Source organism: Kogia breviceps, chromosome 11 (assembly GCF_026419965.1).
Source record: "Kogia breviceps isolate mKogBre1 chromosome 11, mKogBre1 haplotype 1, whole genome shotgun sequence".
NCBI lineage: Eukaryota > Metazoa > Chordata > Mammalia > Artiodactyla > Physeteridae > Kogia > Kogia breviceps.
Genome location: NC_081320.1, coordinates 4978617 through 4996709, shown reverse-complemented (window position 1 = coordinate 4996709; position 18093 = coordinate 4978617). Strand labels below are relative to the sequence as shown.

At 48.0% G+C, this 18093-nt stretch overlaps 1 protein-coding gene across 1 annotated transcript in view; it reads left to right on the top strand.

Annotated features, from left to right (window-relative positions):
• IL1RL2 (interleukin 1 receptor like 2) overlaps positions 1-8858 on the top strand; it is a 44674-nt gene extending 35816 nt beyond the window's left edge. Inside the window, 2 exon segments of the mRNA XM_059079134.2 lie at positions 5942-6103; positions 7957-8858. Of these exon segments, the coding sequence (XP_058935117.1) occupies positions 5942-6103; positions 7957-8375 (581 nt within the window). The 3' untranslated portion in view covers positions 8376-8858.
• The last annotated feature ends 9235 nt before the right edge of the window (positions 8859-18093 follow it).

The window sequence follows — 18093 nt, the reverse complement described above, 5'->3', positions numbered from 1 at the left end:
GGCTCCCACGTCTGAAGGCCCAAGCAAGCTGCCCCTGCGGCTCTGCCTGGGGGTTCACTTTGGTGTGGGGAGCGGTGTCCTGCCAGCGCTAGTCACCAGAGACGTGCCCGTGTGACCCCGAATCTGAGAGTCAGGCATTTCCCGTCACTGTGCTTTTAACTCTGTGCTATTTTCTTTGTATCTCAGAATAGATGTGATCAGTCAAGGCCTCGCAAACAAGTAATACATCTGCTTTAACGTGTCCTAACTGGATAGAAAAGTCACACGCGGCTGAGAGAGGTCTGTGCCGCTTTCCTGCACGGAGATACACAGATGTATCCCTTTCAAGTCCATAGACTTGCAGTATTGACGGGAACTCAGGGAGGTGGGGTGGGTCCCAGCACGATTTAGGAATCCCTATTACACAGAAGGGTGGTAGTCACACTGAGTGCCTGCTTGACATATAAAACCACGTGTTTGTCCACATGTTTGAGAAAGCATGAGTGTCCTAACTTGGAGTTTAAGTTAAATTTCAGAATTCAAAATTGGCGGCCCTTGAGCAACCTGGAAAAAAACAGATTCTTTTTTTGTTTTTCTTCGACGGCACAATTCACTTGTGGAGATCGGCGTCGCATGTCCAATGCAGCCTGAAGCTCTTTTAGTGTCGCAGCAGGCGCTGAGCTGGACCATGACCCCTGTAGAGCCTGCTCTGCGTAAGCCTGTACTCCTCCTGCATCTGTGTGAGAAGAGACCTCAGGGCAGCACTGCTGCTTGTCTTTTCTGACACAGAGATGCTTTGGCTGTTGACTGACAGGGGACTGCGTGGCTTCGGTGTTGTCCCTGGAACTCCCTCCCCGACCTACCGGGATCCCCGGAGCGTGAATGCTGAGTGTGCGGTGAAACAGCCACGAGTGAGGTCAAGTGTAGCAGGAAGAGAAAGAAGGAATCGTGCCTCACCCTGAGCAGGGGAAGCTGCACAGTTGATTGACTGAGGGAGCCCCACCCTCTCTGCTCAGACCGGGCTGCTGCCCAGATTTGGAACGGGGGAGCTGAGGATTTGGAGACGGGAACCTACAGTCAGCCGGCGGTCTTCTACTTTTTAAGTCAGCAAAGTACACGCGCCCTTTGGGATTAAATTTCCTCCAGCTCGGTCTCTGAGAACTGCCCTGTGAGTCCCCTTTGAGTGTGACTTCCACAGTGAGTTAGTGATGAGACCCTGAGATGAGTCACGGATGCTGTTTCCAGCTTTGTGTCCCTTGAGGATATTTTCCGGTTAGTTGGGAACATGGGAGAAACGGACAACAAATACAAGTGAGGGAGAGAGAGAACATGTGTCCTTCTCGTGATAAGTTGTTTATTCCAACCAGATTAGTCAAGCTGCAGCTGTGATTAATAGTGAGGTGTGTATAACTCACAGTTTTATTACGAGTCATGGACAGGCCTGGCTAAGTCCACGAGCTCTGTGTATTGTCTGTTAAATCACAGGAGGGAGTTTACAAATTCTTACCCCAGGTGTGCATGTGTGTACACAAATATAAGTATTAGTTTACAAATCTACCTGAGAGATATGTCTATGCCTCACCTTATTCCAAATAGGTTTGTGGGGAATGTACCTGTAGAACAGATGATTAAAAACAAAAACAAGGGCTTCCCTGGTGGCGCAGTGGTTGGGAGTCCACCTGCCAATGCAGGGGACACGGGTTCGAGCCCTGGTCCAGGAAGATCCCACGTGCCACGGAGCAACTGAGCCCGCGAGCCACAACTACTGAGCCTGTGCTCTGGAACTCGCAAACCACAACTACTGAAGCCCGAGCGCCTAGAGCCCGTGCTCCGCAACAAGAGAAGCCACCGCAATGAGAAGCCCGCGCACCGCAACGAAGAGTAGCCCCCGCTCGCCGCAACTAGAGAAAGCTCGCGTGCAGCAGCGAAGACCCAATGCAGCCAAAAATAAAATAAATTAAAAACAAAAACAAGACAGGTACAGTGAACAAAGGGTAGAATGATAACATAAGCAGGGCAAGGGACAGTTAATGACCCACCTTGGACGGTTTTGAAAGATGCTCTTGCTTTAAAAGTGAAGGCAAAGCCATGACAAGGTTCATGGCACTGTTTACACAAACTTTTCATTCGCTCATGAGAGCACTTGGCTTTTTCTGGGCCAGTCCCCCAGGAAAATTGTTTTGTAGGGAGAACTTGTTTTTGAAGCATGTGATGTAATGAACTTTGCTTGCAGGAAAATTCTTGCATGTAAAAGCATGTTTAATGTGCTTTTTCTCCCAGTGTCTCCGTGCTAGGGCAAAAACGCCAAAAACTCATGCAATTCGGTTAGCGCACTTACCTGAAGGTCAAATTGATTACATCTGATTTTTCCACGGGACCAGTTTGATCAGGTTTAAAATTTAGCAATGTCGTCTTGAGAGAAGTAGGGCATCAAATAATCTTTAGGCAGCTTTCATAAACATTAAGTTGTGCAAATAAATGACTGTATTTTTGCCAACAGCCGATGAGGGTGTACTAGTATCAATTCTACCTTGTTCATTTGTCAAGGCAGCTGCAGAGTCTTACCCAATCTGCGTCCATTTCTCCTTAGAAAATGAAAGGAACTTCACCAGAACCTGGATGCACCGTTTCCCCACCATTACACAGAGAGAGCAGGGCCCGCTTTCCTTAGGAAACTCACTAGTAGGTCTGTGTCTCTGTCATTTTCCTGATGATGCAGACAGTTGCTGGCGGGGGGGGGGGGCGGGGGGGGGGGGTCCACCTCATTGTTATTTGTCGCTATTCATTGTTATTTCCCCAATTCCGGCCCGGTTACTGTGGTTTGGAATCAAATTACCTCAAAACTTCACGGCATAAAACCACCACTTATTTTGCTGATGGATTCTGTGGGTCAGGAGTGCGGTCGGGCAAAGAGTGGGTGGCTTGTCTCAGCCCCACGAGGCCTGGGGCTTCGGCTGGAGGTCGAGCAGCTGATTTGGGCTGTTGACTGGTGGCCGGGGCTCCTCTCCAAATTATCTCTCTGTGGAGGCTACTACGCTGGGCTTCCTCACAGCGTGCGATGGCTTCCAAGGGCTAGTGTTTCAAGAACAGCAGAGCTAGGTAAAAGCCATTTTTTTTTAAATGACTCAGACCCTGAATTTCTAGTATCAATTCTACCTTCTTCATTTGTCAAGGCAGCTGCAGAGTCTTACCCAGTCTAAGGAAGGCGAAATAGATTCTGCCTCTTTGCGGGGTGTGGCAAAGTGCAGAAAGAACATGTAAGACTGGAAATACTGCTGGGGCTATTTTTGGAAAATACCATCTGACACAGTTGCACAGGGTGAATCAGGGATGAGCTTTGTGAAGCTTCTTTCTCCTAATTTAATCAATCAAGCCTATGGAATGAAGCCTCCATAAAACCTGGAAGGACAGGGCTGGGAGAACTTCTGGGCTGGTGAGCAGGTAGAGTTTGGGGGAGAGTGGTGCCCCCCAGAGAGGGCATGGATGCTCTGTACTCCTTCTCCATCCTTTGCCCTGTACGTCTCCTCATCTGGCTGTTGACTTCATATCCTTTAAAATCCTTATATAATAAGTCAGTGGTCTACTAAGTAACATGTTTCTCTGAGTCTGTTCCAACAAATTAATCGAACCCAAGGAGGGGCTCGTGGGAATCTGGTTTATAGCCAATCGGTCCGGAGTACAGGTAACACCCTGGACTTGCTACTGGTATCCTGAATTAGTGTTACCAAACTCACATTCGGCCGCTCATCTCTTGAGAGCCAGTACTCGAGAGACAGGGTTGGTTGGAAAAGGAAATGTTGCTTTATCCAGGAGGCCAGCAACCAGGGGAGAAGGTGGACTGGTGTCCCAGAACCAACTCCAAAGATTGTGCACCGCCATGAAAGTGTTAAAGGGAAAAGGGGAAATAATCTCAGTTAGTCACTGAGAAAGGGGGTCAGATTCTTCACCATCTCCCACCGTGTGCAGTCTTGTTGACTCCACATGATCTTTCTTTAGATGTTATCTTGTTCACACAGAGTCTGCTTGTGAGATCACTGAAGGGGAAGCTGAGGAAAAGATGTAGTCATCTGTTAATTATTTATTCTTCATTTCTACTTCTAAGAAAAGAACCAACAGGTTAGGCGAGGCATTGTGTGATCAAAAGATGTGAAAAGTGTGCTTTGGCCAGAGGTTAGTTAAGCATGGAGGCACCTGGTATAAAGGTTAAGTTAAAATATAGCTTTGCTAGAGTGACAGGACAAAGGGGCCTCCTGCAAAGAGCTGCTTCCTGCAAGGAGCTGCTTACATTGGGGTCCCGGGGAGTCGTTGGAACCTCCCGTTTGTAGCGCCTTGGTCAGAAGCACAGGTAACAACTGGGTGTCTGAAGTGGAATGTGATCTTGTGGGACTGAGCCCTTTCCCTGTGCAATCTGATTCTATCTCTGGGTAGAAAGTGTCAGAATGGAGTTGAATTCTTAGACACCCTGCTGGCATCCAAGAATTGCTTGTTGGTGTGGGGAAACCTCCCACACACACATATTGCAATTGGGTCTGGGAACCCTCTTCAGGGACCCAATCATAAAGGGGCCCTCCCACTTTTGTGAGTTTCACTTCCAGGAGCCTGACCAAGCTCTGATGGTAAATATCAGAGAAAAATTTCTTTATGTGCTTCCAGCAAGGAGAGGGGAAAAAGAACCATTTTGAAAGATACCAGAGCATATTCTGTTCTTAACAAGGACTGCCCTCAGGATACAGTAGTTAATGAGAGCCTAACCTGCTGGGGTTTTATCAGGGCCTGACTGGCCTGGGAAAAGGGAAATAACAAACTCCAGCCCTCTCTAGCCATCCTGCCCAACCTAAGCGGGGAGAAAACACTGAGAAACGTTTGTGAATTTCATAGTCCAGAGGCATAGGCTCACTCAAAGACTGAGATCTAATCATAGGACTAGAGAATACTTCCCTGCTTCCCACTCCTCACCACATGTTGCTAAAGACTGATTTACAGCAATTCCTTTTACCTGGTAGATCACATCCAGCTATCAAGAAAAACTATAAGGCCTATTAGAGGGCAAACCCCCCCCACAATTTGAAGAGACAGAACAAGCATTAGAACTAGATATGGTGGGGATGTTGGAATTATCAGACTGTGAATTTAAAACAACTATGAGTACTATGCTTAGGACTCCAAAGGATAAAGTAGACAGCATGCAAGAACAGATGGGCAATGTAAACAGATGGGAATACTAAGAAATAACCAAAAAGAAATGCTAGCAGAAAGCAAACAAAAATGAAGAATGCTTCTGATGGGCTTAGTACTAGACCAGACACTGCTAAGAAAAGAATCTCTGGGCTTGAGGATACCTCAGTAGAAACCTCTAAAACTGGAAAGCAAAGAGAACAAAGACTGGAAAAAAAAAAAACAAACCCACAAACACAGAGCAAAATATCCAATGACTGTGAGACAACTACACAGAGTGTAACATACATGTAATGGGAATACCAGTAGGAGAAGAAAGAGAGGAACAGAAATATTTCAGACACTAATTACTGAGAATTTCTACAAATTAATGTCAGATACCGAACCACAGATCCAGGAAGCTCAGAGCACTCCAATTAGGATAAATACCAAAGACAAACAAACAAATCTACACCTAGGCATATCATTTTCAAACTACAGAATAAAAGATAGGGAAAATATTCTGAAAGAAGCCAGGGGAAAAAGACACCTTACCTCTAGAGAAACAAAGATAAATTACATTCAACTTATCCTCAAACAACCATGCATGAAAGAAGAGATTGGAGTGAAAATTTCAAGTGTTGAAAGAATGAGATGCAGTGCTTGGCCATGAGTCAGCCAACTGGGTGCCCTGAAGTCTTTGAACCCAAGGAGAAAGACATCATGGTAGCAACTCAGATTTTCACTTTGTTCACATAAGATAATTTGGTAGGAATAATTTCACGAGCTTGTGCCATTTCCTTTTCAGATGGGAAGCTGTATGATGCATACGTCTTATACCCCAAGCCTCTAAGAGAAAGCCAGAGCCATGATGTGGACACTCTGGTGTTGAAGATTCTCCCCGAGGTGCTGGAGAGGCAGTGTGGATACAAGTTATTTATATTTGGCAGGGATGACTTTGCTGGACAAGGTATGTTTGAAATGAGGTATAAAAATTAGAAATGAATAAAATAGAAAGGAACCGAAATTCCCTGATGGTCCAGTGGCTAGGACTACGTGCTTCCACTGCAGAGGGCACAGGTTCGATCCCTGGTCGGGGAACTAAGATCCCACACGCTGCAATGCAGCCAAAAAAAGAAAAAAAAAAAATGGAAAGGAACCTCTCTCTTCTTTGACTTTACAAACAGGAGGAGCTATGCTTCCCTTTGGCACAGAACCACAGGGAGCCTTTCACTCCCCTGCCCACAGCCCCTGAGCTGAGGAGGTAGGACCAGGCTCTCTTCTCTCATGAGGCTCATCCCTACAACAGGATAACTGGGATTCCTGGTTGAAATCACGTGACTTTCACTTTGGGTAAGGGTTAGGGTTGACCCATTTGTATGAACCACTGGATGATGACATACACAGCCTTGGCCAAGAGACTAAAAAGGGACAACTGGTCATTTGCTGTCACATCCTTGAGACTAACCACTGAGTATTTTCTGTCAATTTGAATTTGTAAAAGAGCTCATGTTTAAGGCTGGTTTTATAAACTTCAACTCTCTCCAACCCTGCCCTACCTAAATAACATAGAAGTTACTTATTTCCCCCTTTTAATAGGAGAGTAGCTTTGGGAAATGCAGTTAACATCACTGAACCTCAGTTGTCTTGTCTGTCAAATGGGGTTGAGAATGCTTCCCTGACTCAGTTGAAAGAATTAAATGAGGTAAAACCTGAGTAGGGACCAGTATGGAGCTTAGCACATATTAGATACTCAACAGATGAAAACATCCGTCTTATCCTATACCTTCTCTTTCTTAGAAGGCGATACAGTAAACAGCTGATATTTGAAATATCACCAGGAAACCGAGATTACTACCTAGTGGCCTGTTCTGGGTCATTTTAAAAGGTTTCTAAGAACTTTGGATTTGTAGGCTGCTCCTATCCATAGCTTATCACATATTTTCAAGTTATGAAATCATCCTTCATGAGGAAATGAAAATGTGATCCAGTGCTTGTTATAAACCTGCAGAAGAGCTCTCATTGCATAAGCATATCAATATTTATTCATTCATTCACTTCTTCAACAAATATTTATTGAGCGCCTGCTATGTGCCAGGTAATGTTGTAGGCACTAGAAATATTAAAATAAACCAAAAAGAGGGCTTCCCTGGTGGCGCAGTGGTTGAGAATCCGCCTGCCGATGCAGGAGACACGGGTTCGTGCCCTGGTCCGGGAAGATCCCACATGCCGTGGAGCGGCTAGGCCCGTGAGCCATGGCCACTAGGCCTGCGCATCCGGAGCCTGTGCTCCGCAATGGGAGAGGCCACAACAGTGAGAGGCCCGCATACCGCAAAAAAAAAAAAATAAAAAATAAAATAAACCAAAGAGAAGAAGGAAGTGCTCTTGGGGAGGTTACAATCTATTCTTATATCCTAAGAATAAGGAGGAGGATATAAAACTTGGCCTTTGTTTTGAAAAAAGACCAAGTTTTATCCAGAGTTGGATATTTCAAGAACTTTTCCCTCCCCTTCCCAAGAAATCATTAGGATATATTATTTTGGTTTCAAGTTAGGCTTATAAGTCCTGGTCATTTAAATAGCTATGAAGCACAAGAGGAAAACACAAATACAGATTAGTACAACATTTGAGCTAACTACACGTGTCCTATCCTTTAAAAGTCTGTTATTTTTTTAAAAAGTATTTATCCTCTAATATATACCAGACCTTCAGCTAAGTTTGGAGATACAAAGTTAGACATGATAAGATCCTTGTCCTGAGCAGTGCATGGTCTGTGGCTCTTTGAACCATGAGATGTGCTGCATCTTCTTTCTTTATTTCCAGCTGTGGTCAATGTCATTGATGAAAATATTAAGCTGTGCAGAAGACTGATCATCATCATAGTTCCGGAAGTGCTGAGCCTTGACCTACTAAGGAACATGTCCGAAGAACAAATCGCAGTCTACAATGTTCTCATCCAGGACGGGATAGAGGTCATCCTGATTGAACTGGAGAAGGTCAAGGACTATACAACCTTGCCAGAGTCCATTCAGTACATCAAACAGAAGCATGGGGCCGTCCAGTGGAGTGGGGACTTCACAGAGCAGTCACAGTGTGCCAAGACCAAGTTCTGGAAAAAAGTGAGGTATCACATGCCACCCCAAAGGTGCCCACCTTCTCCTCCCGTCCAGCTGCTAAAGCACACGCCCGTCGACCTCATGGACAGCAAGTGGGAGGCCAACGTGGGGTTCATCACCCCGTGATGGAGAGTTGGTCGTCGTGCGGTGGCTCACAGTTAAATCGGGATGCATTGCATTTGGGCCGTTCGCTTGAAGCTTACGGCTGCGCGCCCGTGGAAAGGACTGTGTTTGTTTGCTTGTTCTGCTCAGAGCTACTTCTTTAGGGAAAGACATTGCCTCTCCCGAAGCCCTCATTAACTGACTGGCCCTGAACACTCATGAACACCGACGAGCGTGGAGCATTAGCGTCTGAGCCCCCGGGGATGGGACACGGAGGGTGGTAGAGTGGCAATCCAGCTGTCAGGTGGTTTGGCATGTGGTGTGGCCCTGGTGGGGCTGGGTAGCCAGGACACAGGAGGGCAGTGTGGGCTTGGGTAGGGCTGGCAAAGGTAATGGCCCTCACTCTTCGTGCCTGACCAGTGTGCGAGGCCCTTGTCCTCAGGGAATATTTGCTGTGTCTCTGAGCCCCTCTCACTCCTCAAATGCAAATAAATACCTGTGACCCCGCCGTCTGAGCACCTTGACACTGGAAGCAACCTGGAGGTCACCTAGACCTGTGGGGACCAACTCTGGTGCCACCGAGATTGCCCCACGCTTGGAGAGACTTTACCTGTCAAGTCAAAATAAGCAATAACTCACTTATTTTTCCAGCCGGCCTACGTCAGCCAGAATTCTGAGCCACATATGATAGATGCAGTTACCACAGCAAGAGGATGTACTTCTAGTCCAAGGAAACAAAGCCATCTCTCCGTTACAGCCAGCACACTCTCATCACAGGTCAGTTTATGATTTAACAAGTCACAAGGATTTCTGACACGAAAATTTAGCTGTAAACTCTTATCATGACTTTCAAAGACCCAACCTGTTGGAGCGTAGATATAGTCCAACTCTCTTATTCTGTGGTTGACAACAACAGCATTCAAAGGTGGCTGTTATGGTGAGAATGTTCCTGTCCCCAAAATTCATATGTTGGAATCCTAACACCCAATGTCATGCTTTAGGAGGTGAGGCCTTGGGAGGTGATTAGGTCTTGAGGGAGGAGCCCTCATGGATGGGATTGGTGTTCTTTTTTTCTTTTTTTAACATCTTTATTGGAGTATAATTGCTTTACAATGGTGTGTTAGTTTCTGCTGTGTAACAAAGTGAATCAGCTATACATATACATACATCCCCATATCTCCTCCCTCTTGCATCTCCCACCCTCCCTATCCCACCCCTCTAGGGGGTCACAAAGCACCGAGCTGATCTCCCTGTGCTATGCGGCTGCTTCCCACTAGCTAGCTATTTTACATCTGGTAGTGTATATATGTCCACGCCACTCTCTCACTTCGTCCCAGCTTACCCCTCCCCCTCCCCGTGTCCTCAAGTCCATGCTCTACATCTGCATCTTTATCCCTGCCCTGCCCCTAGGTTCTTGAGAACCTTTTTCTTTCTTTCTTTTTTTTTTTTGATTCCATGTATATGTGTTAGCATACGGTATTCGTTTCTTGGTGTTCTTGTAAAAGAGATCCCAGATGCTTCCTTTCCTCTTCCACCACATGAGGGTATAATGAGAAGTCTGCAATCTGGAACAGGGACCTCACCTTTTCCAGAGCCTGGTCTCAGACTCCCGGCCTCTAGAGCGCTGAGAAATAAATTTCTGTTATCTATAGGTCACCCAGTCTATGGTATTTTGTTATAGCAGCCGCGCAGACGAGGGCATGGCCCTAATGAAGAGTCATAGAGACTGGAGGGGGTCAGTCTATGGACAACACAGGAGATGTGTCAGGGCCGGGGGGGGGCGGACAGCAGAGGCCCCGTGTGTTGGGGGAGCAGGGTCAGGTGGGCCTGTGCCCTTCTTCACAGGCCGTGGATGGCATGGAGTGCCTGGCGGGATCTTAGGTGACAAGGAGCCCACTCTCGTCTCTCTCCGGATTCATATTCCGAGATGACCTAGCTCTGCACATTGGTTATTGACGTACTCAGGTCCGGAATGAACCTCAACCCACTCTTTATTTTATTTACTATTTGCTCTTTAAAATTTTTTAAGATATGGGAAATATATATAACACGCAAACTTTTTTTTTTTTTTTTTTTTTTTTTTGCTGTACGCGGGCCTCTCACTGTTGTGGCCTCTCCCATTGCGGAGCACAGGCTCCAGACGCGCAGGCTCAGCGGCCATGGCTCACGGGCCCGGCCGCTCCGCGGCACGTGGGATCCTCCCGGACCGGGGCACGAACCCGCGTCCCCTGCATCGGCAGGCGGACTCCCAACCACTGCGCCATCAGGGAAGCCCGTCGCAAACATTTTTAAGTGTGCAGTACAGTGGCGTCAGGTACATTCACACTGTTTTACAACCATCAGCGTGATCTGGCTCCAGAACTTTTTCATCTTCCACAGCTGAAACTCTGTCCCCATTAAGCGTTAACTCCCCACTCCCCCTTCCACCCAGACCCCCTGCTCTGGGCTCCTGGCAACTTCCTGTGTCTGTGACTTGGACTGTTCTAGGTACCTCACGGCAGTGGAATCGTAGGGTAACTGTCCTTTTGTGACTGGCTTATTTTCCTTAGCATTCTGCCCTCAGGGTTCCATAATACTTGCTTTGTGTAAATGACTCTCCCCTAGTCCCTCCCTCCTCTCTTTCCTTCCCTACTTGAAGGTCACAGTGAGGGGAGGGCAGATTCTCTGTTTTAGTACAGGGAGAGAGACCACCACCAGAGGTCATCAGCTCATTAGGGCCCTTCTAATCAGAGGTCTGTACATTTTTGGCATCTTGGTTTCTCTGTCCGACCTGGGAATCATAGCTCTTCATGCAGGAGTTTCCGGTTTAGGTAAAATGAGCCGTTTCTCATGGTGCACCCCAGAGCCCAAATGGTGACCACCGCCTGTGCTCTTCACCCTGCGCCCCCCACCTTCCGTCAGTCTTCTCTCTGGTTTGTCCCTTGTCGCCTGCCATGCTGGAGAAGTCTCCTCACCTGTAGGACGGCTGACACTTTGTCCTTCGATTGGTCTTATGTGGAGCCCATATGACAGTGCCTGTTTCACCAGGGAGGAAGCCGAGGCCCAGAAAAGTGAAGCTGATAAACCAGAGACACCGTCATTTGCCGGGCAGGCAGTGTGGTCTGCTACCTGCGCTGTGGTTCTCACCCTACAGCAACTTTTTCTGACTCTCTCAGTCCTGTGAGACCAATTGCCGGTTGGAACTAACTTCCAGAAACCTGGACACTGACTTCTGGAAGTACACAATGAAGGCTTCTGAATGATTTCCCTGGATTTACTCTGGGCTTTCTCAGGAGCGGACACACTTTTGTTTTGTTTTGCCTTGTTTTTGCCTGGCAGTGAAGAAAACTATAGCGTTTAGGTGCATATGTGAGATTTAACATTCAAGATGGAGAACTCCTTCAATGAGTTTTACATTTCTTGAATGGATCCTAGCGCATGGCTGGAGATCTTAAGGTGAGATTGATGAATGAGGCTATGTCTCAATTAATCTCCTTCCTGGGACAACTTTATCTGAGACACTCCTCCCCGGGGGAAGCAGTGGAGTTAATTTCACCTCTTGCCTGGAGCCACATTGCCTCCTAGGAATCTGAGGATCTGGGGCTGTGCCTAGTGGTTAAGAGCAAGAGGGATTGGGGTCTGAAACTCCTCTGCTAACTACCTGGAGGGGTCTTTGAGGAGCTGGTCAACCTCCCTGAGCTTGTTTGCTCACTTCCTGATGATGTGAGGAGAAGAGATGACATACGTAAGGCACAGTGTGCAAAGCAGTTGTTATTTGTGGACAGGTTGGATGCACTTGAAATAACTCAAGCCGTAATATTTAGGGAAAAGGTTTAATTGAAGGGGAAAAAAAAAATCGACGTTGAATGTTTTACAGTAGGCGGCTCATAAAAATTTCTACTAGCTTCTTAAAGTCACACACACAAAATGCCCCTGGAGACGGGGTTCTCCATACTGGGGTCTACGGGGTCCATGACTGTACCCCCCTGCTGTGCACGTTCAGCTGGAGTGACTTTCCAAACCGTCCTGCCCTGTGTGCTAGCTGGTGTCCCCGCCCCCCCCCCCCCACTTCCGCAAGGACCTTGGCCCTCCTGCTCCCCTGGGTACACATGCAGCTCCATTCCCACGTGGTCCTGGATGACTCTCCTTATTTGCTGCTTGTTGGTGATTATGGGGGCTCAGGAGTTGTGAAGCCTGGACCCGGGAGGTGGGAGCCAGGAATAACCTTCCCCTGCACTCACTCTCCCACGCAGGATCCCAGGCCAGGAGAGTCTTTGAAGGAAGTACCTGAAATGGGGGAGACCCCATCGACAGAGCCACCCCTACCCTGGGCTCCTGGGGACCGTGCCGCGGACCCCTCCTCCAGCCTCTACCACCTCTCAGACCAGGATCCTTTCTTCCTCGGACATTCAGTGGCTCTGATTCCAAACAACCTGTCAGGTCCCGGAGTTTGCTCACTTCTCCTGTCTGTTTCATCCCAGCACCCCCGAAATGAGACTTGCCAATTTTCCCTGAAGACTGTGCTTCCCTTAGAGCCTTCGGGAATTTCTGCAGCAGGGGCTCAGAGGCACCCTTCTGTCTGGGGGGATGGTGAGAGAAAAGGACTTGCAGCTGCGTTTGTATAGGAACGCCCTTTATCTAAGACGGAGACACCGCTAATTACCCATGTCAGAGAGTGGTTGACTCCCGATGGAGATTTGAGGGAAGTGGCCTTGGAACTAGTGAAATCCGCAATACAGTACTTAAAATGTGCATTTCCACTAGTTTGGAGACATCCTTTAATATTTTATCTCAGCAACTGAACAGATCACTAAACTGCTAAAGATAACGAAGTGGAAACGTCACAGGAAATATTTGCCTCGTGAATACCCAGTGATTCCCAAATCACTCTCAGTTTTATTACTAGCAGTTTCAGCACTTTCACTTTTAATTTCCACTTGTTTTTAATGAAATCGTAGGGATGCAATAAGGTAAAAAGACAAATAAAGGCGTTAGCCTGGCTTTGCCACTGAAATGTAGGTTGGCCAGTAAGGGCTGAGAATGTTCATTTGTCGGCTGACATGGGCTCATGCTCAAATGCGCATAAGAAAGAAGGTTTAAGTGCCAAAGGAAATGGACACAAAGGCAGGTTATAGGAGAGCTGAAGGCCACCACTAATTCATTCACCCATGTTTCAGCCGCTGGGCTTAGTGAGATAAAAGGAGGTTTGTCACCTGTCTCTGGGGGTGGGCCCCGTGTCCCCTGGGTGAACCAGAGGGGACAGAAACTGGCCTGGAGGTGGGGGTGATGTTAATGCAGCACGTTCTCGTGCCTGACGCCAAACAAACGGAAACGTCAGAGTTTGGAGCAGAGAAAGGTTTATTGCAGGGCCACGCGAGACGACCGGTGGCTCACGCCCTAAAAAGCCCAAACTCCCCGAAGGGTTTCAGAAAAGCGCTTTTAATTTTATTTAAAAATTTTTTTTAATTAGAGTATAATTGCTTTACAATGTTGTGTTAGTTTCTGCTGTACAGCAAAATGAATCAGCTCTACTTATACATATATCTCCTCCCTCTTGAGTCTCCGGAGGCCCTTTTATTTTTTTATTTTATTTTATTTTATTTTTTTGATTTTTGGTGATACGCGGGACTCTCACTGTTGTGGCCTCTCCCGTTGCGGAGCACAGGCTCTGGAAGTGCAGGCTCAGCGGCCATAGTTCACGGGCCCAGCCGCTCCGGGGCATGTGGGATCTTCCCGGACCGGGGCACGAACCCGTGTCCCCTGCATCGGCAGTCGGATTCTCAACCACTGCGCCACCAGGGAAGCCCCGGAGGCCCTTTTAAAAGCCGGGTGAGGGAGGGGTGTTGCAGGGTCTGTGATGAGCTTGTGCACAGTTCTCTGATTGGCTGACGGTCAGGTAGCAGGGTGGTGTCACAGGGGTTCACATTATCAGTCTTGGGACTTCCCAAGACTGACGGCAGTCCAGTGGTTAAGACTCCGTGCTCCCAATGCAGGGGGGCCAGGTTTGATCCCTGATCAGGGAACTAGATCCCACATGAGGCAGCTAAGACCCTGAACGGCTAAGTAAATAAATAGTTAAAAACAAAACAGGATCAGTCCTTCCTCCAGGAAGCCTGGGGCTATGTGCTCCTGGTCATCGGATAACATCTTCCATTTATTGGAGAGGGGGAAGCTTGTTACATCTGTAACAACTCAGGAAATGTGCATCAGATACTGTTATCTGGGTGCTTCAGAGACGAGCTACAGCAGACGATATGGAGGCCTGGGGGAAGGCCCCGTGGGGTCCTGCTCGGTTACTGTGAGAGGTGAATAGGTCAGAGTGAAGGTGAAATACAGGTGCTGTGCCCCTCATTACCTTTTGGTTCCGCTTCCTGTAATGACTGAGCTGGCCATAAAACCCACTTCCTTTGGTCTCTCGCCTCAAACACGGTAAGTCTGCCCGTGAGAAAGGGCAGTGTAGAGGCTGAGTCACATCAGTTAAAGGGTCCAGGAAGGGCTGGTCTTTTCCCAAAAGACTGAGATGCAGATACACACGTGTAAGTGCTTGGCATGCTCTGTGATTCCACGAGGAACTGTGTGACTAACGTGGGGGGTGGGCAGCGGAGCCCCTGTCGCTTCGTGCCTCCGGCCCCCCCCATGCCCCGCCCCAGTGACTCACAAGGCTTCCTGCTGTGTCCCAGGCCGCTGACCTTTCCTCAGCTCTCCATCCTGCTTCATATTTATAAACTTTCCTTCAATACTCATTTGTGTGGTTGATTTATCCAGGGCTGTGTCTGGAAAGTTAAGAAAGTGGATAATTCCTCCCTGGTTTCCTTTTCAGAGACTATTCTATAGATGACAAAGCCACAACATCTGGAATAAGTGACGGGCTGGGTCGGGTGGTGACCCGGGCTCTCAGAGCGGCAGGACATTGGGCCTGAACTGCTGGAAGCCACAGATCCCAAAAGGAGTTCTTCTGGGGCCCTTCGAGGAGGGACTCTGTGTGCATCCATCCTTTCTCTCCTGCGGAACCCAGGCATTTTCTAAGGGATGCTGACGTTGTCATAGTGAAACTGAACCCTCGTCCTGTCCTCCTCCTCCTCCTCTGAGAGGAAGGGGTAATCAGACCTTGTAGCCCTGGGTCTTGTCCTGAGTCACCTCCCCCCAAAGGCTCTTTTATTGTTATCACTATTTTTTAACTCAAGTCCACAAAATCAAGAAAGCCAACACAATGCCAGCCTGTGAATGGTAAAGCGGAGTGCGGAATCCATAATCTGCATGTTTGCCGGCACAAAACCAATCCATTTAGGTAGATTTTTCAGTAATGTGCCTATTTTTTCCTAGAAAATCTGTTGGTTTGGGTCAACCATTGACTCAAACTCTGACAAAACACAAAAATTAGCTCTTTTCTACTTTGGCAGGGTATAAACAAACTGCTTTAATATGACAAGTAACTGTTTTGTTTTTCCTGCCTTTCTTGACTGCTGTGGAAGGGTTTGCATTTTAAGCTGTCTTTGTCAGAGGCTCTCTTTTTTTTTTTTTTTTTTTTTTTTTTTTGCGGTATGCGGGCCTCTCACTGCTGTGGCCTCTCCCGTTGCAGAGCACCGGCTCTGGACGCGCAGGCCCAGCGGCCGCGGCTCACGGGCCCAGCCGCTCCGCGGCACGTGGGATCTTCCCGGACCAGGGAACGAACCCGCGTCTCCTGCATCGGCAGGCGGACTCTCAACCACTGCGCCACCAGGGAAGCCCCAGAGGCTCTCTTATTAATGACAGTGGCCACTGTGCACCTTTGATGGTCTGGCCTAACCATTCTTAGGAGCAGAGCTGACACTTATCTGCAAGGGCCATAAAGCTTTTACCGAAGGAGAAGGGAGAGCAAGAGAGAAGGGAATCCACCGGGAGACACCATCAGATGATCGGACCACAAGGGGGAGGTTTTCTTGTCTTTATCAGGAGGCTGCCCAGCCCCCATTTCCCACCCCCCCTCGGAAGACACGAAAGTGCATCTTTTCGGATTTCTGGCCCAAAATGGGGCCGAGGGGGTTAGGAGTGCACTCACAGCGGCCGAAATAGGTGGCACTAAAGTGTTTCGCTGGATGGATCATGCAGTGTTTTGCTCTGCCTCCTCTCCTCTGTCTGCTTCCAATTTCCTGCTGCAGGAGGGGCTGGGGGTGGGATTCTGGAGACCCAGCGGGGCTCAGCCAGAGGAGAGCTGGATGGGGTGAGAGCCTGGGGTCTCGGTGGGCAGGAAGCCTGTGCATGTGCCCCTTCCCCTCTGTGTCCGCAGTGAAAGAATAAGCTATAACTGTTGCAAATATCAGCAGACCAGGAAGAGAATTTCATTCTCAATTTTGAAATATAAATAATAGTTTTATTTGTTGAGCACTCGTGAAAGTGATCAAAATTCTTTTTTATCCATTGAGAAAATTAAAACCTATTTCTATTACATCTAAGTAACCAGCTGGTCACCATGTAAGTATTTATACCTTGGTGCTGGTGTCAACTGAAAAGCTGGCAAAACCCAAAGTGTGGTTACAGTTATAGAAAAATGTGAGGATAATGTGCAAAAGAAAAAAATTTCCCCCTTACTCAGTGGATGTATTATTTCTTAATCTGCATCACCGGCATCTACTGTTTTATTGATTTATGCATGTTGTCCCTGAACTTACCTGGAAAACCGTGGGGATGGAAGATTTATATGGTGATGGTGCTGTGGTTCCCGCGGGCCCTCTGACCCCCCATTTCCCCCCATTTCCCTCTCTTTTTAGCGCTGTATCAGCGGGATTTACTTGCCCTCTCCCCAAACACCACTATCTCTGCCGTCACTCCCCTTAGCATCTTTCTGGAATATAAAAACATTAATAAGGACCGAGGCTTGGGCAGGGGCTGGATGATTTTTCAAAACGTCTATCAAACATGGCCAGCCCCCCAGACCAAGCCACGTGCAAGACAGACCAGGGCTGCAGAGCCTGGATTTCCAGGATTTGGCTGAAGGACTCGCATCATCTACCAGCAGCTTTCAGATTTTTTAAACTGAGAACTACAGGATTAGATATATTTTACATCGCAGCTCAGTAAGCACACGCACGCACACAAAGAATGAAAATAACATTCTGTTCTATTATTGGTTCTATTCTCTTCTGTCTAGTTTTGCTCAATTTTTTCGAAATGTGGAGCCCAGTCCCTCGATCGTTTAATGACCCACTTACGTGTTTCCAAAGCAATTAGACAAACACAGATCCAGCTTCCCAGCCAGGGGTCACCACGCAGGAATGATAGTCTGCTTTCTTCCATCAACAGGCTTTATCAAGTAGTGATTACCTAACTTCTGGGTCAATTCGTTTTATTTGTTGTTTTGTGACCGCGGGGCAGGAGAAGGCTTCCCAACAGCCAAGTGAACAGAACTTCCTGCCTGTGTAACAGGATGACATCAAGAGGAAAAGGAGCCCCGTGGGTGAAGAACCTTGTGAAAGAGAAAAGCATTTCCTCTCTTGAGATCCAGGGAAACCGAGGTTCACCTCCCAACTTGGAGACATCAGAGGACACGTGGGTCCTCCGTACGGCGCCACTGCGCCCTCTGCTGGTGGCCGAGACGCTGCTCTCCCTCCCTCGGCGCGGAACCGCCTGGTCCAGGGGCTGCATCGCTGGGCCGAGAACGCATCCTCCTCTTCGCTGGCGCTCGCGCGCAGCCTGTCGCAGTCTCCACCTTAAGGCCAAGAGTCTCTTTCTTCTTCGTAGGCTGTGGAAAACGTTGAGACAGTGCCATTTCCTAAATCTGTCACTG